Raw genomic sequence first — 25,642 nt, 5'->3', positions numbered from 1 at the left:
TGTTTTGAATTTGGAAAAAGCATTTCAAATTTTGTACAAGCAAGATGTTTTTTTACAGTTAACTTGTAAGATAATAAATAGACTTACAATATTACAAGGTTGATACGCTATTGATACTTTACAAATTCATTCAGAACACTTTGAAATTTGTGTAAGATTTAGAATTAATAGTTACTTTTGAGGAGTTATGATGCAATTGAACCAATGATTAATTTCTCAATATCAAATGTTGTTGTTGTGATATGACACAATTAAGTACGACAACCTTTATGAAATCTTAGATTGCCAACCAAAATTTATCTTTGCTTCAAAACAAAAAGCTTGACATATATATAATATTACACATTAAAATTATAAATATCAAAATGAAAAAGGAATTTTTTTAGTTGAGGCCATTGCATTTTTTCTCTATTTTCAATGAAAGATCAAACACTAGGAAAGAGGAGGCGAGAGAGAATCCCACATTGGAGAAAAATAACAAGTCTTAGATTATTTATATTCTTAGTTTCCCCAAGAATAGTTTGTTGTGCTTGGTAACATAAGTTTGTGACCCGTTTGTCTTTGAGATGTTGGAATACAATTTCAACTTATTGAGTCAAGTTTTTTTTGGTCGACTTAGGCTTGCCTATTTCAAGCAAATAGTTTAGCTATGGGATTTGAGCAAATAGTTTAAGAGAGTAGCGATCACCTCTCGCTCTTTGCAGTGGAAGGATTACATGCCTAATCCACTTGAACTCAACATGGCACAACGGATCGACCAAAGTTGGACTGTAATCTTTTTTCCTTTTTCAGCAACGCAAAAACCTGGTTGAGACTTTACAAATTCATTCAAAACACTTTGAAATTTTTGAAAGATTTAGAATTAATGGTTGATTTTGAAGAGCTCTGATGCAATTGAACCAATAATTAATTTCTCAATATCAAATGTTATCTGTGATAGGATATAACAAAGTATGAAATCCTAGATTTCCAACCAAAAATTATCTTAGCTTGAAACAAAAAGGTTGAAATACAAATAATATTACACATTAAAATTAAAAAAATAAAATGAAAAAGGAATTTTGCAGTTGAGGACATTGCATTTTTTTCTCTATTTTCAATGTAAGATTTAAACACTAGAAAAGAGGAGGCGAGAGAAAATTCCACATTAGAGAAAAATGACAAGTCTAATTTATTTATATTATTAATTTCCTCAAGAATAGTTCGTCAAGCTTGGTAATGTACTCATTGAGTCAAGTTTAAACCCACTGTAAGTCATTTTAAATTTGTTTCTTCTCCCTTCTTCATTCTTGCTCATCTAAATCCTCTCATCTTCTAAAAATAGTGGCATCATCAGAACTTCTTTAGCATACCGTCATCGTCTATGGTCGTTCTAGAACCAAACTTAGAAGGTTAGAACTTTTTGGCCTCTCAATCATGTTTTCGTCGTCCAATTTCCCAAAAGTTACAAATTTTATAATGTAGAATTATTTATATAATATAAACATATATATTATCTAATATAAACATATATATATATATATATTATATAATTAAAAATATGTAATAGTTATTACTTAAAAATTATAAGCTTTCCGATTCTCTGGCAGTTGTTCGCTCATTGTTTGATTTGTTTCCGTTTTACTTTAATTTATTCTTCTTCGTCGACGCCAACCACCAAGAGGAGACCTCTTTACATCGAGAAATGAGCGGGCACGATTCGAAGTATTTCTCGACTACGAAGAAGGGAGAAATCCCTGAGCTCAAGGAAGAGCTTAATTCTCAGTACAAGGTACCAACATATATCAATCCATCTACATTTCTTGATCTGATTCTTTTTATTCCCTTCGTTTTCGTTTTGGAATTATTTTAGCTGACCACTCTATGTTTTCTCGTTAGATCTATCATTTTACGCTTCGTTTTGTTTTTTAGAGGTGTAAATTTACTGAATTATGTCTTAGATATGTGGCCTTTTTATGTTTTCTTTTTCTCGATTAATTGCCGATAATGGTACATAACTGTAAACTGAAAGAAAGTTTCATTTTACTTTATAAGGATCAATTCTACTTGATTTGAGAATTGGTTATGCTTTTCCTTATATCATGTTTTCGTTTGTATTAGATTTATATATCTGTCCTCATTGAACTTTAACCGTTATACAATTTCAATTTTCTTGGTTTTCTTTTAGTTAAATTATTTTAGTGAAGAATTTTTTAGGTTTAAGCTAGTTTCAATCCTGTAGTTATTAGCATTTGAAAGGACTTGAAACTGTAATCCAACAAATTTGAATGTATATTTTTGCACATGTGTTTTTGTGTCGCATCTTATGGGATTGTAATCATGCTCTTCTTTTCTGTGTTGTGAAGGATAAAAGAAAAGATGCTGTGAAAAAGGTTATTGCTGCAATGACAGTTGGGAAGGATGTTTCGTTGCTGTTCACAGATGTAGTGAATTGCATGCAAACTGAGAATTTGGAGCTGAAAAAGCTTGTGTATTTGTATCTCATAAATTATGCTAAAAGCCAGCCCGATCTTGCAATTCTTGCAGTAAATACATTTGTAAAGGTATGCAATTTATCAAACACTTCATCTTTACAATATACCACAGGTTAAAAGATGTGTGTGTGTATATATATATATATATATTCATTTTACATGGATATTGCTATTGCCATTATATGAACTTATAAAATTAGAAAAATATGTGTTGATTAAGATAGTCACTTGTTTTTCTGCTCAAGCTGTGTATTCTGATCCTAAAACCTTTTAGGACTGTAGTGAAGGATTCCGCACAGTTTGAAACTGATTGTCAACCATTCGCGAATGTCGATTTATTTTCTTTGTGGTTTGCTTTCGAGGCCAAATAATTTTCTTCTCGTAAGACAGTAGTATTATATGATTATTTTGATAGTCAGTCAAATTCCGTGCAAATGGCTGAGTAAAACGCCCTACGTAGATGAGTAAATAGATTATACAGCTCTTGTCCTTTTTTTCCTTAGTTACTTGAGCTGATTATATTTTAATTGTACTGGAAGAGGAAGTTTGTTATCATTCTAGTTTTAAATAAGTGTTGTTCATAACGTGCTTGTTACCGCATTTCTCCTTATACATGTTTTTCTGAATCATTTAGTATTCTTTTTCTCATGAAAGATGTCTCTTGTAATCTTCTTTTATGAGCATACTGGGTGTTTAAAAATTTCTTGCAAGTATATTTTTGGTTGACAATGCCCGTATTAAGAGGAGGTTCAAAAATTGTCATGTCTGACCTTCCTATTGTCATTGTGTCTGCCTCAAAGATCGAAATCATGATAGGGAGTTAGGTTGACATGTTATGTTTGTTTTAAGGTTCTGTAATGATACTTTATGATATCTAATGAACTTTTATTTTTGTGAGTACATAAACAGGATTCACAGGATCCAAATCCTCTCATTCGTGCTTTGGCTGTTCGGACTATGGGGTGCATTCGTGTTGATAAAATCACAGAATATCTCTGTGATCCCCTTCAGAGGTGCCTCAAGGTCAGCTTCTGTTATATTATATTACCAAGTTATAGCAATATTTTTTTGTTCTGTTTTTTGCTCTTCTTTTTATCACGTATTACTCTTACCATGCTTAATATTTGAACAGGATGATGATCCGTATGTTCTCAAGACAGCTGCCATATGTGTTGCTAAACTTTATGACATAAATTCTGAGTTAGTTGAGGATAGGGGGTTCCTAGATTCTCTGAAGGACTTAATATCTGACAACAATCCAATGGTTGTAGCTAATGCTGTGGCAGCTCTTTCTGAGATCCAAGAGCATAGTTGTAGACCAGTATTTGAAATCACTACTCCGACACTCTCAAAGCTCCTTACTGCTCTTAACGAATGCACTGAGTAAGTTCAATGGTTTGAAACCTATGGCACTGCTTCACCCCCCCCCTCCCCAATAGCTACAATAAGGGCATTGCATTAATTTATATGCAAAGTAGGAATTAATAGATATTTTGGCATTTTATATTTTCATGATTTTTGAACATTACGGTTTCGTTCTCAGAAGTTAGTCTGTATGGAATTAGCATGGTTGTTGAGATGGATGTGTTGCTGTTTTGTAATCTTCTAAAAAGACAGCTTAATCAAGTCATTGATCTAGTTACTGTTTCTTTTGTTGGGTTTTGGCTGTAAACTCTGTGCTTATTCCATCTCATTTTGATAATGGTGCATATCAGGTGGGGCCAAGTTTTTATACTTGATGCTCTCTCTCGATACAAGGCAAGTGATGCTCGTGAAGCAGAAAATATAGTGGAGAGAGTTACACCACGACTTCAACATGCTAATTGTGCTGTTGTACTTTCGGCTGTTAAGGTGGATTTTGTTTTCCATTTGATAATTTTGTTTAAGCATCAGGACTGTCTTTTATCAATCTACTTATTAGCATGTCATGATTTTGTGCCTACTCCTTTCTTTTTTCTGCCTTTCAGATGATCCTTCAACAAATGGACCGTATCACTAGTACTGACATTGTTCGAAATCTTTGCAAAAAGATGGCTCCTCCTCTTGTTACATTACTCTCTTCAGAACCTGAGATACAATATGTTGCATTACGGAATATCAACCTAATCATTCAAAAGCGACCTACAATTCTTGCCCATGAAATCAAGGTGAACTGATATGGAAATAATATCTGCATGCTTGCTCAATCGCATGCATTTACATTTTTGCTTGACTGATGTCTATGCTTCTTTATCGTTGTAGGAGCCTTGATTATATGCTTACTTATTTTTTTCTAGGTGTTCTTCTGCAAGTATAATGACCCAATTTATGTGAAGATGGAAAAGTTGGAAATAATGATAAAGCTTGCTTCTGACCGGAATATAGACCAGGTATCAAAATTTTGGTGCAGATGGATTTATTTGTATTTTTTTTATTATACACTTAAGATGTATTAATTTTGATATAAAGTCCTAATTTAAGATGTTCTCTCACTAAATACCTTTGTAGCTTTTATTGGAGTTTAAAGAATATGCCACAGAAGTAGATGTAGATTTTGTGAGAAAGGCTGTCCGTGCCATTGGTCGTTGTGCTATCAAGTTAGATAGAGCAGCTGAACGGTGCATTAGTGTTCTGCTTGAGTTGATCAAGATTAAAGTAAACTATGTTGTTCAAGAGGCTATTATAGTTATCAAAGATATCTTTAGAAGATACCCTAACACGTATGTCCCATTTTTTTTACTTCTATTTTATGTTGCAACATGATCGAAAATGTAAAACTCATGTCACTGCATTTTTTTAATAGCAATAGAAACCTCATGTTTGGGACCTTGCTGATGATTTCCTACTAACCTTCACAGGTATGAATCCATCATCGCAACCCTCTGTGAGAGCTTGGACACTTTAGATGAACCAGAAGCTAAGGTACCTTTTGTTTCAATATTTACAAAAAATATCAGCATAATGTTTTTTGTTATTACTGTAAATTGTTTTTTGTTAGCTCATTGCTTTTGTTGCTCTTCTTACCTCCTTGTTGCTAAGGCATCAATGATATGGATAATTGGAGAATATGCGGAAAGAATTGACAATGCTGATGAGCTTCTTGAAAGCTTCTTGGAGAGTTTCCCAGAAGAGCCTCCCCAAGTTCAACTGCAACTATTAACTGCTACAGTGAAACTTTTTCTGAAGAAGCCAACTGAAGGCCCGCAGCAGATGATTCAGGTCTTGCATTTGCGGTATTTATGCACATTTTGAGTTATATGTTCTGATTTTGCCACATTGCAATGCAAGTTCCTAGTTGCCTAAAATGAAAAGTGCATAAAGTATATAGTGAGAGAACGTCCCGCTTCTCTCTAGATTCCAGTTTTTAAAAAAAAGTCACGTGGGTATGACTGAACGCTCAACCCAACCACAACCTTGACCACCGCCATCAGTTGTCAACTATCCACTTTCCACCGTTCTTCGTCTACCACCGTCCGCCGCCGCCGCACGCCAATTTCCGTTCGACGTCATTTTTCTTAGGGAATATCGTCTGCTTATGGAGATTCCAAATCTGGGCTTAGTTTTGCGATGAAGTCTTCCAATCGGTGCAGATCTATACTTTCTTCACTGTCGAATTTAGCCACCAACCGCCGTCTGTGTTCGACACAGCCTCACCACCAAGCTCTGCGTCATTTGGCGACCAAAACCCACCTATCCTTGAGTTGAGACCCGTTGCTGTTCTCCGGGATTTCGATTTTTACTGTTTCGAAGTTACCAGAAACTGTTACTGTTCCGTCGTCTACTTCTGTTCCGCCATCTACTACTGTTCAGCCGTCTTTCTGCGTCGACCAGGTTGTTCCGACGTTACTGGGTTCTTTGACATTACCGGGGGTGCTACAGATTATCCGTCCATTGCTCTCATTCTGTCAGTTTGGGCTCAACTGTTTGGGAGCAAGGATATGAACATGCTTTACGGCAGTCTGCTGATCTGAAACAATTGCTGGAACTGGAAGAGCTTTTGAGCATAGCAAAACCAAGCTTGCTTGGCGAGGACGAATGTCTCAAAGCTCAGGGAAGGAAGGCGAGATAGTAACTTTGTTCATGCAAAACATTCCTCCTAGATATCATTGGAGTGGGTTGAGTCAACTATTCGGGAGGCATGAAGATGTGATTAGTTCTTATATAGCAAGGAAAAATGATAGAACAGGAAAGCGCTTTGGGTTTGTTAGATTTTCCAACAGAGATGACACAGTTAGAGCAGTCTAAAGATTAAATGGATTCTGGTTATTTGGATATCGATTTATCAGTCAACGAAGCTCGGTATGGAGCTAAGAATCAAAACTGGAAATTGAATTATCCATCTACTTCCAATGCTACAACCAGGGTAGAACAAGGAAAAAACATTAGTGGAGAAAGTCCGGAGGAACTAGCAAGAAGGAGGACTAGGCTAATACAGGGGGATGTAGATGAGGAAGTTGTTCGAAAGCTCCAGAAGTGCCTCGTAGGAACGATGGCGACGTTTTGCTCTTTGAGTCAGGTGGAAGACAGATTACAAACAGGAGGTCTAGGAGAAATTAAGACCAAGTTCCTGGGAGGGAGAGATTTCTTATTGCAAATAGATGATGAAGAGTTATACAGAATCTTGAAGGAGCAGAATTGGTCTATTTTATATGAAGTTTTTCAGGAAGTTCAACCTTGGTCAGAATCATTCAGAGCGTCGGAAAGAGCAACATGGATTAAACTGTTTGGAGTGCCGCTTCACTGCTGGAACCATAGCACCTTTAAGAAGATAGCACAACAATGGGGAGAATGCTTAGCGATGGCAGAAAACGCACTTCAAGAATTGGGCTGCGAGGAGATGACTATTCTGATAGCAACTAGTAGGGAAGAATTAATTGATGAAGTGGTAGACTTGGAAGCAGGTAGAGATATATTTAGAATTAGAGTAGTGGAATTTCCATCAATTATAAGTGATTCATTGTTTCGAAAGCGGGAAGAAAAAGAAGGTGTGGTGGTAGTCGATTCTGAATCATCGGCAGGAAGAAGCGTGGACTCATCGGAGGAGAAGAATTCCGAGAGGTGTTCTGAGGAAGAAGACAGTCAATTATGTTGTATGGGGAACAGAACTAGAGGCAACAACTTTTTTTTTTATAAGAAGATAGGCCTCGTTAAAAACCCCCTTCATGATTAATGGAACAAAAAAATGTTCCTTAGTCAGCGGAAGGAGGAAAAGAGTGCCTTAATAACCATTACTAAACAAGAGTTACATAATGTTTAACAACAGAATTCTCCCTTACAATAATAAACCCAAATGCTGAAAGAATCCATACACACTGAGAACTAACCGATACCGGCCTTAGCTAAGCTGTCAGCCTCAACATTAGCTGATCTAGGAACCCATCTAATAATACCATTTAGATCTCTTAACAAAAAACCAATATCTCTCACTAAAACTCTATAAACAACAGGACATCGATCATAGTTCTTGACCCACTCCACTACTAGTTTGCTATCAGATTCAATAATAAGACGATCCTGAACCCTCAGAAGAAAAGATTCAAAGAAAGATAAACCCTTCTTAATTGCCAAAATCTCCACCAACAGCGGAGGACCTGGACCAGCCGCCTCTAGGAAAGAACCCTTCACCGAGCCATCCTCCAATCTAAGAATGCCACCCACACTACTTTTCCTCCAATCACCACTCACTGCTGCATCCACATTAAGTTTTATAAAACCCTTTGGAGGGGGGGACCAAGACACAGTTTTGATTATCGAGGACCTTGAAAGGGAACAATAATCCCCAAGAGTAGGATCCGAAATAAGAGAGTCCATAATAGAAACATCGTTGAATTTTGCTAAAAACCAATTCGCCAATCTGCACCTTGCCAAAAAGAACAGATCAGTCTGATATACCCTTCCCCCATCGAACACAATGTCGTTTCTACTCTTCCAAATGGTCCATATAACCACTCCCGGAATGAAGGGCCAGATTTTAGAGTCTAACACCATATCATTCCAAGCAACCATAAAACTTTTAGCATTGTCCTGCAAAGCCGAACACACTCCCCAGAATTTCAAAAATTTGTTCCAAAGAGTCCAAGCCACTACACAAGTGAAAAATAAATGTGAAAGAGATTCGGCCTCCTTTTTGCATAAGGGGCAAGCAACATCACCGATAGAGGAGACTCCTCTCCTTAGAAGTTCTTGTTTAACAGGCAGTTTGTTGTGCACCACCTTCCACAAGAATACCTCCACTCTAGGAGGCACCAAACCCATCCAAATATTATTCATCCAAAAAGGGTCTGATGTCGAAACAGGACAGCAAGACTTCACATTGGATTTAACAGAATAAATTCCTTCTCCGTTCCCTCTCCAGACCAACCCATTAGACAACTCAGAAGAAAGAGTTATGTTGTGAATTATAGCCAATAGATCGGTAAACTGACTCAGCTCCCAGTCGCTTAAATTTCTTCTCAATTTAACATGCCACGACCAAATAGAAGATCGAAACTGTCCATACTCATTAAGTTTCCCATCCCTATTTAAAGAGAGGACAAACAGTCTCGGGAAAACATCTTTTAAAGGGAAGTCAAGCGCCCAACTATCAAACCAGAACCTGATTCTCTCACCATTCCCCACTCTAACTTTGAACTGATTTCGAAACCTGGCTCCAAACTGATCCTCATTGAAATGATTGTGAACTACTGATTTCCAGATCCAAGAAGAATGAGAAGGAATATTATCCTTGAAAACAGAGATCCAATGTCCATATTATACTTAGTGCAAATTACCTTCTTCCACACAGATTCCCTATCATTTGCAAACCTCCACGACCATTTACCTAGTAGGGCTCTATTCATATGATTGAGATCCAAAACGCCAAGACCACCAACTTCTTTAGCAGAGCATACTGTAGACCAATTGATCCAGTGGATTTTTTTAACCTCTGCCCCTCCTCCCCATAAGAAACTGGCCATGATGGAATTTAGTTTTGTCACTACCGAGGAGGGAATTTTGAATAAAGACATGAAATAGATGGGTAGGGAACACAAGACAGACTTCAATAAAACCACTCTCCCTGCCATAGACAAAGTCTTAGCTTTCCATCCGGCTAACTTTTTATGAAATTTCTGGACGATCGGATCCCACAAAAGAATGGAGTTCCTCCTAGCACCAAGCGGCAATCCCAGATAGTCCGAAGGGAAGTGCCCAACTAAACACCCAACAGCATTAGCCCACTGCGATAATTCATCCTCACTGATATTAATACCAAATAATTTGCTCTTAGTGAGATTAAGTCTAAGGCCTGACATTACTTCGAAAACCCGAAGAACCCTCTTCACATTAAGGAGCTGTGTCTTTGAAGCAGTACAAAAAATTATAAGATAATCTGCGAATTGCAGATGAGATAAATTCAGAACAGCCTCATCTTTGCCAACCACCAGACCAGAAAACAAACCTTCAGCAACTGCCTTTAACAGCAGTGAGTTTAAGAGCTCTCCAACGAAATTAAACAGCAAAGGGGACAGGGGGCAGTCCTGCCTAAGACCTCTAGCCATAGCAAATTCATCCATAGGGACCCCATTAACTAAAACAGACACCGAAGCTGTAGTAACACATTTACGAATCCAGCCGCACCATTTTGAACCAAACCCCATCTTAGACATAACTTTAAAGAGAATATCCCAATCAACGGTGTCATAAGCCTTCTTGAAATCCACCTTAAACACACAATCCTTTAAACCTTTCTTCCTCCAGAAGTCAATGCCTTCATTTGCAATAAAAGAACAATCCAGAATTTGTCTCCCAGAAATGAAAGCATACTGAGAATCACTAATAATAACATTCATGCAGCCTCTCAATCTTCTCGAAAGGCACTTGGACAGAATTTTATACATCCCTCCTACTAGTCTAATAGGTCTGCAGTCATCCAACCCCCCATTATTAGAACCCTTTGGAATAAGAGTGATGAAAGAATGATTGATGCCGTGTTCCCAATTTTTTCCCAAGAAAAAATTGTGGAAAAATTTCAGGATATCACCTTTCAAGGTTGGCCAAATTTTTTTGAAAAAACCCAAGTTCAACCCATCTGGCCCAGGCGTTTTGTTACTATCACACGAGTTAATGGTATCCCAAATCTCAGCTTCCGTAAACTCCTCTAGCAAAAGAGACTGCTCCACAGAAATTCTAGCAAAATTCAACTGAATATCCTCCACTTCCAAAGTTGAACAACAATTAAAAGCTTTGAAGAAACGCTCTTTGATAGAAGTCTTAATAAGAGAAGGATCTTTGATAGTAACACCATCAACTTTAATAGCGTTTAGAGAATTTAGCCTCCTTCTAATGCTGGCACATGTGTGAAAATATCTAGAATTACGGTCTCCATCTTTAACCCACTTCTCTCTTGAGTTTTGGAACCAGATTCGTTCCTCAATCCTGTAGAGGCAACAACTTGTCGGGTGAGGACGAGGAGGAAAGGAACATAGAGGAGGAAATAATTATGGGTCTGAGGAATATTATTGCTGGTCAGGGGAAGGTTCAAATGCAAATCGAGGAAGTGGTGGAACACGAGGTAGATTTGCCCATTTTGGATGATCGATTAGAGTCAAAGGTGGTGGAGGATGTGATTAATATGGGCCTTTCAAATAGTGCTATCAAAAGATCCAAGGGTGAGGAAGCCCAACAGAATGTGGTTGTGGTTGACCGGGTGGATGGAAAACCCAAATCGGGGATAGTATGTGAGGATTTGGACCAGAGCCTTTGCTTGTCATCACAATTGAGGGACGACGTTTTCATGCACAATTCCAGGCAGATCCAGAGAGCAAAGGAGGGGAAAAATAATAAATATAGCTCTCTCCAAATAATTTAAGAGAAATATGTGGCTCCCCAAAGGAAGACTAGATACTGTCGAAGCAAGAATAATCAGAAGAAGGTGCAACACGAGGAAGATTTGACTGAACTTGAAGGCAAATCCCTATCTGATTCTGACTTTCAAGCAAGGTGGCAGAGACAAAAGAAGGAGGTGAAAGAAACCTTACAGATCGGGAAAGAATTGGGTATAATGTCTGAAGGCTCAAAAGTGGTTTTGATTTCGGAAAATTATAGCAGTGGAAGAATAGGAAAGTGTGTAACATTCCCTATCTATTGATTTTAGCTGTTTTCAGAGGAAGTAGGTCGAGATGAGGATCTTCTGAATTGAGGAGGATTGTTGGATGTATAAGTGTGAGATTGTGTTGATTCAAGAAACAAAATGAACTGAATAGTTTCAGGTGATTCGCATATGATTACTGATAATGGAGTTGGAGGTTCGGATGGTCTCCGACGACAAGACGAGCAATAAGTGATAGAAAGGCGGATAGAGTGTTTTCGAAGCTTGCTTTTTTGGACTCTTATCGTGTGGAAGCTCATGGCTTTTGTGTTAGAATTTGGCTGCTATGGAATGAGTCAGTTGATATATTTGACTTCCTTTATAGTTGTTTTGTTTTGTGTTGTATTTCGGGCCAAATTTAGGCTTTAAGTCTTTATTGGTGTTGTAAGATTGGTTAACTGGTCAGCTAAATTAGAGGCTGTTGTTGTAGCTAAGATGGAAGGCTGACTTAGTGTTGTTGTATAGGGTTGTTTTTGGTTGTTTTTGGTTTTCTGTTTATGTTGGGGGTGACTCTCTGGATGTATCTTTTGTAATTTCTTATGTTTAATGAAATCTTAAGGCACTTTTTTCCTCCTTCCGCTGATTAAGGAGCTTCTCTACAAGCTCCTTTAATCAAAAAGGGGTTTTTTAACGAGGCCTTCAATTCCTATCAAAAAAGTGCATAAAGTATCATCGTTCAGTGTTATCAGCATTGTTGTTATAATTTTTGTGTCTGTTACTTATTTTACTTAGCTGAAGATTTGTTATATTGATACGTCACATCCCAGGCCTAATTATGATTTGGGTTTGTTTATAGGTTGTTTTGAATAACGCTACTGTGGAAACTGACAATCCTGATTTACGGGACCGTGCATACATTTATTGGCGCCTTCTATCAACTGATCCTGAGGTATGATTTTACCCTAACAAATTGTAGTTCATTATTCTATGAATTTAATTTCCAAAATTGAGTCATTTTTCAATTCAGAGCCTTTTCTTACCTTGAGGGGAAGGGTACAAAGGTATTTTGCTTTAAGCTCATTCATCTCCATTTTGAAAGCTGCTCTTAAGTCAGCCATACTATATTATTAGGCTCTGCTTTAGGAATCCTTTAATCATGTCTACATGATTAGCTACATAAATACTTTTATTTAAGGGTCTTTTATGTTCCGATGTGGTGGCCTCTTTCAATCCAGCTGTTACAGGTTGCCTTTATAACCAATATTATTTTTAACGTTAATCATTTGGTTATTATCGGGAAATAGTTTATAAGTACTTTATTAGAAGTTAGTATTTTGTTAGAAGTATTAGGAGATTTTATTTGTGAGTATTTTATATTAGAAGTCTTTCCTTATATTAGGAGACTTGCTTTTTAATGAATTTAGTAACTCTTTTATTTTAACTAATGTAACATCTATTTAAGAGACCAAATTAAAATAAATAAAGATAACTCAGAACTCTTTTTTTTTTATAGAAGATTAGGCCTCATTAAAAACCACCTTTTTCAACCTCCATGTTATAAAAGTAACATGAAGGACAAGGAAAAGAGAAAAAGAGTGCCTAGAATTTATTAGATGAAACAATAGTACAACAAAGGCAGACCCTAAACATCTGCTAACACCACCATAAATTACATAAAACTTAAACACAACAGCTAAACATAGGGAAAAAAATTTTCTACTCAATACAATCAGACAGAAACCATTACATCACCCTATCCCATCTTTAGCTAATTTGTCAGCTTCCCAATTTGCAGCCCTAAAAATATGCTTGATAATGATATCCTTCCCTGCCATAAGAGAGACTATCTCCTTCACCAATACTTGAAACATAGGAGTGCATAAACCCGGATTCTTGATCCATTTTAGGGCATTGCTTGAATCTGATTCAAGAATAAACCTCTTATTAGGAACAGAACTTAAATCTTCCAGAAGACATAACCCCCTCTTAATCGCCAATAATTCTGCCAAGATAGGAGGACCACCCCCGACTCTTTCTGAAAACCATTGAAGCAACACTCCTTTACTGTCCCGAATCAAACCACCAATACCTCCCTTATCCCAACCCTTGACCATCGCTCCATCAACATTTAGCTTTAAGAACCCATCCGGAGGAGGGACCCAGCAAATTGGTTTAGAGTTTCCATTTCCTTGTCTACCCACCAGATCAGCAAGTTTTAAATCTCCCACAAGAGAGTCTAAAGGTATATGCACATCCTTGAACTTTGCAACAAACCAGGAAGCTATTCTAAAACGGACAATAAAGAACAGTCTCACCACATCCAGCTTAACTTTCTGAAAAATAACCTCGTTTCTGCATTTCCACATTGATCACATCAACGCCCTTGGAATAAATTTACAGATCAAAGAATTCGGAAATAAATCATCCCACAAATTGAAGAAGTCCATGATATTCTTTGGAATCATAAAGGACAAATTCCAAATATTCAATAATCTGGCCCACAGACCCCATACTACCTCGCAATGCAAAAATAAATGCGTAACTGATTCCATTTCCTTACCACACAAAGAGCATAAAGGATCATCAATCCCTACCACACCTCGCTTCAGTAATTCCTCCTTCATCGCCACTCTCTGGTGAGCAACTTGCCAGACAAAAGTCTCCACCCGTGGAGGAGCAATCCCTGCCCAAATATGCCTCTCCCAGGTCTCCATCTTCTGCTGAATACCATCTTGATCAAGGAAAATGTTGATACAAGATTTAGCTGAAAAACAACCCTCACCATTCCCTGACCAAATCCAACAGTCTTCCTCAGATGGCGATATTGAGATATTGTTCAACATAGAAATCAATTGCAACAGCTGTTCAACCTCCCAATCCGCCAAATTTCGCCTCATTTGAATGTCCCACACCCAATCAGCGCCATTATTCACCCTAAACTCCATCACCTTACCCGATTTGTTGCTCGAAAGAACATAGAGTCTAGGAAACTGTATTTTCAAAGGTACTTCACCCAACCATACATCATTCCAGAACTGCACATAATTCCCCTTGTCTTCAAACGCATATTCTTCCTAATATAATCCCCAAAACCATCATCGGAAAAGAAATTTTTAACAACACCTCTCCAAATCCATGATGCACGGGCTGGCCACGAATTCCCCATCATTATGCAATTCGGATCCATGTCATAAACATCATATACCACCCTCTTCCACCAAGACTCTTTCTCTGATGCAAACTTCCAAACCCACTTCCCCAATAATGCTCTGTTCAAGAGTAATAAATTCGGGACCCCTAGACCCCCCAATCTTTTTGGACAACTAACCGAACTCCAATTTAACCAGTGGATTTTTTTTTATCCGCTGCACCCCCCACAAAAATGAAGCCATGATAGAATTTAGTTTCTTTAGCACAGAAGCTGGAATTTTGAAAATGGAAAGAAAATACACAAGGAGTGAGCACAACACTGACTTAACCAGTACTACCCTTCCTGCAAGCGACAGGGAATTAGACATCCAACCGCTCAACTTATTATGAAATCTCTCCACTATTGGCTCCCACATGGCAGCCGAATTTCTCTTATAGCCCAAGGGTAAACCTAGATACTCTGATGGGAAACTTCCTACTGAACAACCAATATCATTCGCCCAAGTAGCTAACGCCCCATCCTCAACATTGATACCATAAATTCTAACTTGATTAATCCTCAACCCCACCAGTAGCTCATATATTAATAACACTCTTCTAACATTCCTCAAATCACGAATAGAGCCTTTACTGAAAATTCTAAGGTCATTCGCAAATTGCAAATGCGAAAGCTTAAATGCCCTATCATGAACACCTACATCGAAACCTGAAAACAGTCCTATGTCAACTGCTTTAGTAAGCAACAGATGCAGTAGCTCACCGGCCATATTGAACAGCAAAGGCGATAACGAACAACCCTGTCTCAATCCCCTCGCTGTGTGAAATTTCTCTGTAGGTGACCCGTTTACTAGAACCGAAATGGATGCTGAAGACATACATTGATACATCCATGACCTCCACTTGTCACCAAACCCCATTTTGCTCATAATTTTCATCAAAATGTCCCAATCAACCGAATCATAGGCTCTCTTGAAATCCACTTTGAAGACTACTCCCTTCAACCCTTTCTTCCTCCAAAAGTCAATGCATTCGTTTGCAATAAACGAGCAATCCAATATGTTCCTTCCCGGAATTAAAGCAAATTGAGACAGACTCATTATATCGTTAATGCACAAACTCAATCTTCTAGCTAAAACCTTTGATAAAATTTTATATAGCCCTCCGACTAGGCTAATTGGCCTAAAATCTTCCAACCCCTCCGGATTGGCCTTCTTAGGAATGAGAGAAATAAAGGAATGATTAACCTCCGAGTCTCACTCCTTCCCCACATAGAAATCTTTAAAAAACAGCATCACATCGTCCTTCATAATGGTCTAGAATTTCTTGAAGAAGCCTAAATTTAGACCGTCCAGTCCCGGAGCTTTATTACTATCCGAATGAACGATAACATCCCATACTTCCTCTTCCGAAAATGGCTTCTCCAATGCTAGACACTGCCCTTCCGATAGTCTAAGAAAATCCAGATTTAGATCCTCAACCTTCAAAGTATTCCTTTGATTAAACAACCCCTTGAAGAACTCCACCACAGAAGCTTTGATAACATTGAGATCTACCGTGACTACATTGTCAACTTTAAGAGATTTAATACAGTTTATCCTCCCTCTTACTGCCGCATTATGATGGAAAAAACTAGTGTTCTTATCTCTATCCAATCTCCACTTTATTCTAGACTTTTGCATCCAAATCGATTCTTCTTTTTTTTGTAGCTCCCATAATTCTCTCTTTGCTTCGACAATAGATTGCATAGACACCATGGGAAGTCCTTGTTGCAAGTCCATTTCCATATCATGAATTCTTCTCTCCAACGTTCTGATTTTTCCTGGCACCTCTTTGCCAAATCCTTCACCCGATTAAGTACTTTGGATATGGACATCGGGTTCGTCCCTTTGCAGAATTTAAACAACTCTGTTTTCATTATCTCATTAAACCCTTCTTCCTCCAGCACATAATTAAACAACCGAAACGGTTTCGGCCCCCAATTACATTCCTTATTCTCCAACAAAATGATATTGTGATCAGAGACAAACCTTGGAAACAAGGTTTGGCTTAATTTTGGAAAATACGAAAAATATGAATGATCAACCAAAAATCGATCCAACCTCTCAAAAGTTGGAACTTCCCTATTGTTACACCACGTAAAACTACCTCCAAATAACGGCAAATCAATCAAATTCGCCTGACTAACAAAATCTCTAAAACTGTTCACAGATACCGGATTCACTGCTCCTCCATCTTTCTCTTCCTGAGTCAATACTGCATTGAAATCTCCTCCTAAACACACTGGGCAATCAAGTTGTTCCAAAAAGGATGATAACTCCCTAAAAAACTACTCCTTGTTTGCATCAACACTCGGACCGTAGACATTAATAAAACAACAAATTCCTGGAACTCCTTCCATTAACCCTTTTAATGCCACAAATCTGCTGTGGATGACTTCTTCCTTCACCACAAAATCCTTTTGATTCCACAGAGTTATTAAACCACCAGCAGAACCCACAGCAGGAACTACTACTGCACCAGTGAGTATTTTACCCCCCATTTTCCTTACTAACAAAGGACTTACAACTTCCAGTTTAGATTCTTGTAAAAATAAAATTGTAGACTTTTTCTCCTCAACAAACCTCCTAATAACACAGAACTCTTTAAAAAAGCCCTAAAAGATCTTGGTCTCTCTTTTAATGAGTCCTGAGGTTTTGGTCTCCCTTGAACTAAACTATTGATCTAAAATTCAAGGACATGACAACAGCCCATCCCAATCTCAATCCTTAGATAAAGGCGGTTGCTATAAATAACCATTGTTGAATGCAGGTGTCATTGCTAACATGAATGTACATTTAGAGGTACATCTTGTAAGTTATGCGATAAGTCTTATTAGTTAGTAATTTAATATAATGCTAACTCTTAGAAAGTTAAATAGATAAGGATAACTACTAGGTAGTTTATTTCTAATAGAAAACTTACTCCTATAAAGCAAGATATACTTTCACCTATCAATATACGTTTAAGACTTTTCTCTTCTCCGCTATATTGATTACTTTTTTTCCTATAAAAGCAAGATCTGTTCGAATCTGGAAAATTCGGCTGCCCTATTTGGGATTGAGTGTCAACTTGTCAATATCAAACAAGACAACATGACTGTGACTCAATATTTTACTCTAATGTCGCGCTTATTGCAGCAACTTGATTTGTTCGAATCCCATGAATGGAGGTGTGTAGAAGATGCCCGTCTATTCAAGAAGATTGTTGAACAATGTCAGATATTCCAGTTTTTGTCTGGTTTGCATCGGGATCTTGATGAAGTCTGGGGACGAGTATTAGGACTCAAACCTCTTTCTTCAATCCGGGAAGTGTTCTTTGAAGTACGACGCGAAGAAAATCGACGTACAGTTATGCTTCCTAATTCGCAGCCCGTTGAAGGATCTGTATTGCTCATTCACTCTCAAACTATTACTCGGCCAAAAAAGGGGAGACCTTGGTGTGACTACTGTAAGAAGGTTGGCCATCTGTAGGTGTTGCGTGTTGCGAGTACTATAAAATTATACGCAAATAATGTGCAAGTATACACAATCGCTCAAGTAATAAAATGATGAATGAGTATGGTCTCCACAGGGATTGGGTGAAATTACAAAAGTATAACCAAAGCAAAGCACTATTCTATCTATGTATAGTTAGTGTTGATATATACAATGTCACGGCAATGAAAATGTTTATGCTAGTGGATATGGATTGATGGTCTGATGGTGTAGCAAATGGAATTACAGTGGCAAGAGCAAATGTTTAGTATTGAAAATGATGAAATGTCAAGACAATGAAAGATGATAAAAACAGTAAATAAACAACAAATAAAATGATAAGTAAATAATCCTCACACGACAAGCTTCCACTGGAATGATTGGTAGGGATTGATTTAAGGATGCTAAACTTATCTCTCAGGTATATTTAAGCTAGCTAACTTTACTTACTCGACAGGGTTTTCCAAAAGTGTTCCCGCTATCTCTAGTCAAAGAAACCTAACAGAATAGGATGCCATGGTATCAGCTCTCACTCAATGAAGTTGGCAACCCACATTATTGATAAAAACACTATTTTTAGTCGTTGAAATCCTATCCTAGTCTCTCTCGAGTACTAAGAGATTAGGATATAGTATTCCTAGGCCGGTTCAAAGCCCCTTGAAAACACTGTAGCCATTGCTTAAGATGATTTTGTCTTGTGTTTCTCTCGAATACTACAAGTATTTTTAGTTTAGGTTTCTCTCGAACACCTAACCTTCATCTAAGAAATTGACACTCTCATGCCTCTTACAAGCCTAGATGATGAAGCATTCATAAGCAAAGCTAGTATATACCAAAGATAAACATAAATCCACCATTAAAATAAAGTTTAAACAATAATTAAAACAACCACCAAATAAGTTAGTTCATGGTGGAGTTCGAAATATCCACAGAACAAGCCATAAAATATTCGTTCTAACAACCCAAAAATAAATAGAAAAATAGCAGCAAAGGGAAGTGAGAAGAAGCCTTCGATGCGTGCCACCGGAGGTTTCCTCGGCCACCACGAACCACCTTAGCTCGCTAGCTCCTCTCGGACACTAGCTCGCCACTCCTTGGAGCTTTATCAGTGGAGGAACACCCAAGGAAGAAGAAAGGAAAAAGAAAATAAAAATGGGATATTTTTCTCTGCTCTGCCCGTATGCGTGTATTTCTCTCCCTTGTGAGGTGTCATATATAATAAAAATATCTAGGGGTAATGATGAGGTTGTTGGGTGCAAAATACCCCTCATACCCCTAGAATCACACCTTGTATGTGAACCTTATCCTCCAGGTGGCAGTGGTCCTCTGGCAGGCGGTTACAACCATTATTTCACTTGCAGAGCCAGTTGTTCTCGTACAACTGTATCTTTTTGTCGTTTTCTATGCCAGAAATGCCAAGATATTTCAATATGCTTCAGCAACGTGTGATGTTGCAGCATTACTTCTCAAAGAATCCTTTTTCTTGCTATTCCCTGCACACCATAAACAACTGCATCTTTCTCTCAAACAGAACCCTTAAGAGATAAAATAGCAATACCACCACAAATGCAACTACATGATTCTAAAATGACTAAAATGAGCTTTTAAACAAACAATAACTTAAGTGACAAAGGCCTTAAAAGTAGCCTTTTTAGGAAATTAACAGTAGGATTCTTGTTGAAAGTTACATGGCAAGCCTACTGATGGGAAGTCTTCAAAATAGCATCAACAACGTGATACTCAAGGAAATTGTGTTGTGAATGCTGGTTTACAAGGAAGTTCGTTTACTAAAAAACAAATGGAAGAGTTGCAGCAGTTTTTTAGTCAGTTAAACACTCATTCGCAATCCATACATGCAGGTAGAATTCCTTCTGCTACTTTGGCTAATAAATCTGCCACTCCTACTTGGATTGCGGATTCTTATGCAAGTGATCATATGACAGGTGATCTTCGGCTCTTTCACACTTTTCATGCCGACTCGTCTATCTTTCATATTCGAACAGCAGATGGTTCTCTTTCTGGTGTTGCCTGTGATGGGTCTATTCAAATAAATCCGGACATTTTTTTTATCTCATGTTCTTTATGTTCCCAATCTCACTTGCAATCTTATCTCCATTAGCAAGTTGTTTGCCGATTTATGTTGTACCACGAAATTTAACTCTGATTTTTTGTGAATTTCAGGATTCAAGCTCGGGGAAGTGATTGACAGTGCTAGACTTTGTGGGGGTCTTTACCTACTTCCAGCAATTTTATTTTCCCAATCACCTGCTTCATTCAATGTTATACATCAATTTCCTTTACTTGAACCTTCAACCGATGTTATGTTATTGCACTTTCGTTTATGACATCCCAGTTTCTTTTATCTTGCAAGGTTGTTTCCACATTTGTTTGTCAATAAAAGTCCTAAATCTTTTTCTTGTGATATTTGTCCACTTGCTAAACAAATTAAGAGTGTTTATCTACCTTCTCCGTATAAACCGTCCAAACCATTTACCATGATCTAGAATGATATTTGGGGACCATCCCGGGTCTCATCTTTACATGGGTTTCAGTGGTTTATTTCATTTATTGATGATCACACTCGTACTACCTGGACCTTTCTCATGAAAACTAAATCTGAAGCTTGTGAAATATTTAAACGGTTCCATAAGATGGTTGAAACTCAATTTCAGTGTTCTATCCAAATGTTTCATTCTGACAATTGTCGTGAATACTTTGCCAATGTTTTGGGTTCTTTCTTTCAGGAAAACGGGATTATTCATCTTACTTCGTGTGTCAATTCTCCTCAACAAAATGGGATTGCTGAGCGAAAAAACAAACATCTTCTTTAGGTTACTCGGTCTCTTCTTTTTTCCACAAATGTTTCTAACTATATTTGGGGGAAAGCCCTTTTAATTGCCACTTATTTGATTAACCGTCTCCCTAGTAAATCGTTACAATTTAAGTGTCAGAGAGATGTTTTTCTTTAATATTTTCCCAATTTTAAACCAATGACTTCATTGTTACCCCTTAAAGTTTTTTGTTGTACTTTGTTTGTTCATAACAATGTTCCATTCAGGTCCAAATTAAATCCTCGAACATTTTGGTGTGTGTTTCTGAGTTATTCTTTGACTCAAAAGGGCTTTCGATGTTAATGTCCTCGTACTAAGAAATTCTTTATTACCATAGACGTTACTTTCTTTGAAATAACACTTTTTTCCTTAAAATTGTTATATAGGGGGAGTCATATAATGAATATCAATTTGTTGACTCACAACAATTGTCACTTGATTTGCAGCCAGCTCCTTTTGACCAACCAGCACCGCTGAACCAGTCGAATCAGCCTAAAAAATCGCTCCAGCCATACCAAACAGCACTATCGAACCCAGAAAATTTATCCTTGCCAAACCAGCCCACCGAAACATACTTACCTCAGCATGATCAACATATCACTTCGCCTCAAATACCTCAATCCGAATTGCTGATTTACAAAAGATGACAAAGACTAATATCTAAATCAATCCCCGAACCTAATCTCGAGTCTCCAACACAGCATGAACACTGTCATGAACTGGAACCGAACGAGAATCCTTTGGAGAATGAAGGAGGTAATCAGAGTTCTTCCACTAAATTAAATGTTTTAATTGATGATAATGACTTGTTGATTGTTCAAAGGAAAGGAGTAAGAAAATGCAAAAATTATCCAATTGATAGATTTGTTGCATATGGAAAGCTAACGCCTTGTTTTAAGAACTTTACAGCCAATGTAGATAGCATTATTGTTCCAAATACGGTGGAAGAAGCATTGAAAGATCCCAAGTGGAAAAAGGTAATAGAATAGGAATTAAAGGCACTGGAAAACAACAATACTTGTATTATAGTTTATCTTCCGAAAGATAAAAAATCAGTCGGCTGTAAATGGGTGTTCACGGTAAAATACAAAGCTGATGGTAGCATTGAAATATACAAGGCAAGATTAGTGGTGAAAGGATTTACTCAATCTTTTGGAGTTGATTTTCAAGAAACGTTTGCTCCGGTAGCAAAACTAAACACTGTGAGAGTGTTACTGTCATTGGCAGTCAATGAGAATTGGGTGCTTCATCAGTTGGACATCAAAAATGCATTTCTAAACGGAAACTTGGAGGATGAAGTATATATGCTAATTCCACTGGGTGTGAAGAGTAATACAGGAAAAGCATGCAGATTACTAAAGTCCTTGTATGGATTTTAAGCAATTTCCAAGAGCTAAAAAGCAATTTTGATTGTTTATGTGGATGATATCATTCTAACAGATGATGATTGTATGGAGATAGAAAGACTGAAAAAGCTACTGGCAAAGGAGCTCGAAACCAAAGACTTGGGAACTTTACGGTATTTCTTTGGCATGGAGGTTGCAAGGTCAAAAGAAAGAATAGTGATCAATCAAAGGATATATACTCATGGAAGCAAATCTTAAGCTAAGGAAAGAAGAATTGGGAAGTCTCGTGAACAAAGAACAGTATCAAAGGCTAGTATCAAAGGCTAGTAGGTAAACTAATTTATTTATCACTTACTAGACGTAATATTGCGTTCCCTGTCAGTATAGTGAGTCAATATATGAATGATCCGAGAGAAGAACATTTAGAGGTTGTGAATAGAATTCTAAGATACTTGAAAATGACACCAGGACATGGGTTAATTTTCAGAAAGAGTGATGATAGAACAATAAGAATTTTTTTCAGATTCAAGTTGTTCAGGTGAATTAACGGACTGGAGATCTACAACTGACTATTGTTCAGTTGTTTGGGGATCTGGTTACTTGGAGAAGCAGAAAACAGGTTGTGGTGTCTCGAAGTAGTGCAGAAACAGAGTTTAGAGTAATGGCACTTGGAATTTGCGAAGGAATTTGGCTTCAAAAACTGTTAACCGAGCTAGGGTTATGTGCCAACAAATGTTTTGAACTTCAAAGTGACAGTAAATCTGCAATAAGTATTGCAAAGAATCCAGTTCATCATGACCAAACGAAGCATGTGGAGATCGACAAACATTTCATCTCTGAAAAGGTGAATGGTGGATCGGTGAAGCTCAATTATGTTTCAACGAAGAATCAATTAGCAGATATTCTCACCAAGGCATTTCCAAGAATTACCTTTGATGAGATTACATCCAAGTTGGGTCTTTTTCAACATTTACTCCCCAACTTGAGGGGGAGTGTAAGTTATGCGATAAGTCTTATTAGTTAGTAATTTAATATAATACTAACTCTTAGAGAGTTAAATAGATAAGGATAACTACTAGTTAAATAGATAAGGATAACTATTAGGTAGTTTATTTCTAATAGAACACTTACTCCTAACTTTTCCTATAAAAGCAAGATGTACTTTCACCTATCAATATACGTTTAAGACTTTTCTCTTCTCCACTATGTTGATTACTCTTTATCAACACATCTGATAAAGTGCAATAAGTTCTACGTAGTTGAGCCTTCCTAATTTTTTCTCAGGCAGCTAAGGATGTTGTGTTAGCTGAGAAACCAGTGATCAGTGATGATTCAAACCAACTCGATCCATCTCTTCTTGATGAACTTCTAGCCAATATTGCTACACTATCTTCTGTGTATCACAAACCTCCAGATGCTTTTGTGACCCGTACAAAGATGGCAACCCATAAAACAGAAGATGGTGACCACCCTGATGCACATGAAACAGGGTATTCTGATTCACCTTCTCATGCTGCTGCTGCTGCTGCATCACCGCCAGCTAGTTCAAGTAGTGTCCCATATGCTGCAGCTAGGCAGCTACCCCCAGCTCCAGTGCCTGATTTGTTAGGGGATCTGATTGGCGTTGATAACAATGCAATTGTCCCTACTGATCAGCTGGCTGCACCTTCCGGGTAAGAATGCTGGAATGCATGACATGTTAGTTTTTCAGATAAAAGTCTCTTTTATCTACAAGAATGTTTTGCTCTTAATGTGGTCAATGTTCTTTAAAATATCGAAGTTTTTTAATACTAGTATAAACTGTAGCTTTTCACAGATTTCTTATGTTACTGGGGTTATATCAATGTAGCTATACATACATGCCTATATGTTGCACTAACTGTAATTTTTTTTTCTTCTTGATTTCAGCCCTCCTTTGCCTATTTTACTGCCAGCATCAACTGGACAGGGTTTGCAAATCAGTGCCCAGTTGGCTCGGCAGGATGGTCAAATATTTTACAGTTTACTGTTTGAGAATAACACACAGGTCACACTAGATGGATTCATGATTCAGTTTAACAAAAACTCCTTTGGTCTAGCAGCTGCTGGACCTCTTCAGGTAAATTTTCACGGCTTTTGTGAACTTCAGTTAGTTCATTATTTTACATTACTGGGGTTTAATCAGTACTGCCTCTTAGGTTCCCCCTTTGCCACCAGGAGCATCAACAAGGGCACTGCTGCCAATGGTATTGTTCCAGAATCTGTCTGCTGGTCCTCCCAGCTCTCTTCTGCAGGTTGCCGTGAAAAATAATCAGCAGCTAGTCTGGTACTTCAATGACAGAATCTTGTTGCATGTGTTTTTTGTCGAGGATGGCAGAATGGAGCGAACTAGTTTTCTTGAGGTAACAAATTTGTTCAATTTATATTGCTTTGGTTTCTTATGGTACATAGGAGCGATCGCTCCTGCTGAAAGGGTCTTTCATCAAATCCTTGATGTTTCCCCAAGTTTTGAAGTTTTCTAGCAATTCACATTGAATGATTTCTTCCTGTTATGCAGACATGGCGATTGATACCTGATTCAAACGAGGTCCAAAAAGAATTTCCAGGTATCGTGGTGAGCAGTGCCAAAGCGACCCTAGACCGACTAGCTGCATCGAATATGCTCTTTATAGCAAAGCGCAAACAGGCCAATCAAGATGTGTTCTACTTCTCTGCTAAAATCCCTCGAGGCATACCATTCTTGATCGAACTTACAACGGCTATCGGAAGCCCCGGAGTTCAATGCGCTATCAAGACTCCGAATCCTGAGATGGCTCCGATGTTTTTTGAATCCATCGAATCACTCCTCAAGAATTGATTGTTTCCTCTGTTGTTTTGGAATATCCTTTGAAAATTTTGTCACGCATTCTTCTCTTGCTGATCTCCCTCTTTTCCCATCTATTTATTAATTTCATGTGTTTTCTGTTGGGCTCACGTGGGGTATGTTGGGCTCGATTGATTGCTGCTTATTTCACAATTTTTAGAGAGTTTAATCATCATTCTTTCCATTTTCTGCCAAAGAATTTTACAATATGGAGCAGGCGTTCAAGTTTAAATAAATAATACACAAAAAATTTATTACTTTATGCTGAACTTATAGGCAGAAATAGGGATTGTCGGTTGTTGACAGTTTATCCTTTTCTAGTTTAGATAAAAAAGTCGCAGTTGTTTGTTCTATAGAAAAAGAGCGAATAATCGGGTTGAAGATAACAATGAACAATGAGAGAGAGATGTTAAAAGGAATAAGAGAGAGTCCCTTTTAGGA

At 37.7% G+C, this 25,642-nt stretch overlaps 1 protein-coding gene across 1 annotated transcript; it reads left to right on the top strand.

Moving 5' to 3' along the window:
* Positions 1–1,564: 1,564 nt before the first annotated feature.
* On the top strand, positions 1,565–25,310 carry LOC120192055 (beta-adaptin-like protein C). The gene is made up of 15 exons (XM_039194907.1): positions 1,565–1,771; positions 2,346–2,543; positions 3,384–3,497; positions 3,607–3,857; positions 4,190–4,325; positions 4,442–4,621; positions 4,751–4,843; positions 4,962–5,173; positions 5,312–5,375; positions 5,493–5,672; positions 12,377–12,469; positions 23,644–24,032; positions 24,268–24,457; positions 24,537–24,740; positions 24,896–25,310. Exons 1-15 carry the CDS (start codon positions 1,685–1,687, stop codon positions 25,193–25,195), a joined length of 2,691 nt encoding a protein of 896 aa, XP_039050838.1. The 5' UTR covers positions 1,565–1,684; the 3' UTR covers positions 25,196–25,310.
* Positions 25,311–25,642: the final 332 nt, after the last annotated feature.

Source organism: Hibiscus syriacus, unplaced genomic scaffold, assembly GCF_006381635.1.
Source record: "Hibiscus syriacus cultivar Baekdansim isolate YM2019G1 unplaced genomic scaffold, ASM638163v2 tig00116971_pilon, whole genome shotgun sequence".
NCBI lineage: Eukaryota > Viridiplantae > Streptophyta > Magnoliopsida > Malvales > Malvaceae > Hibiscus > Hibiscus syriacus.
This window is presented reverse-complemented; position numbering and strand designations above follow the sequence as displayed.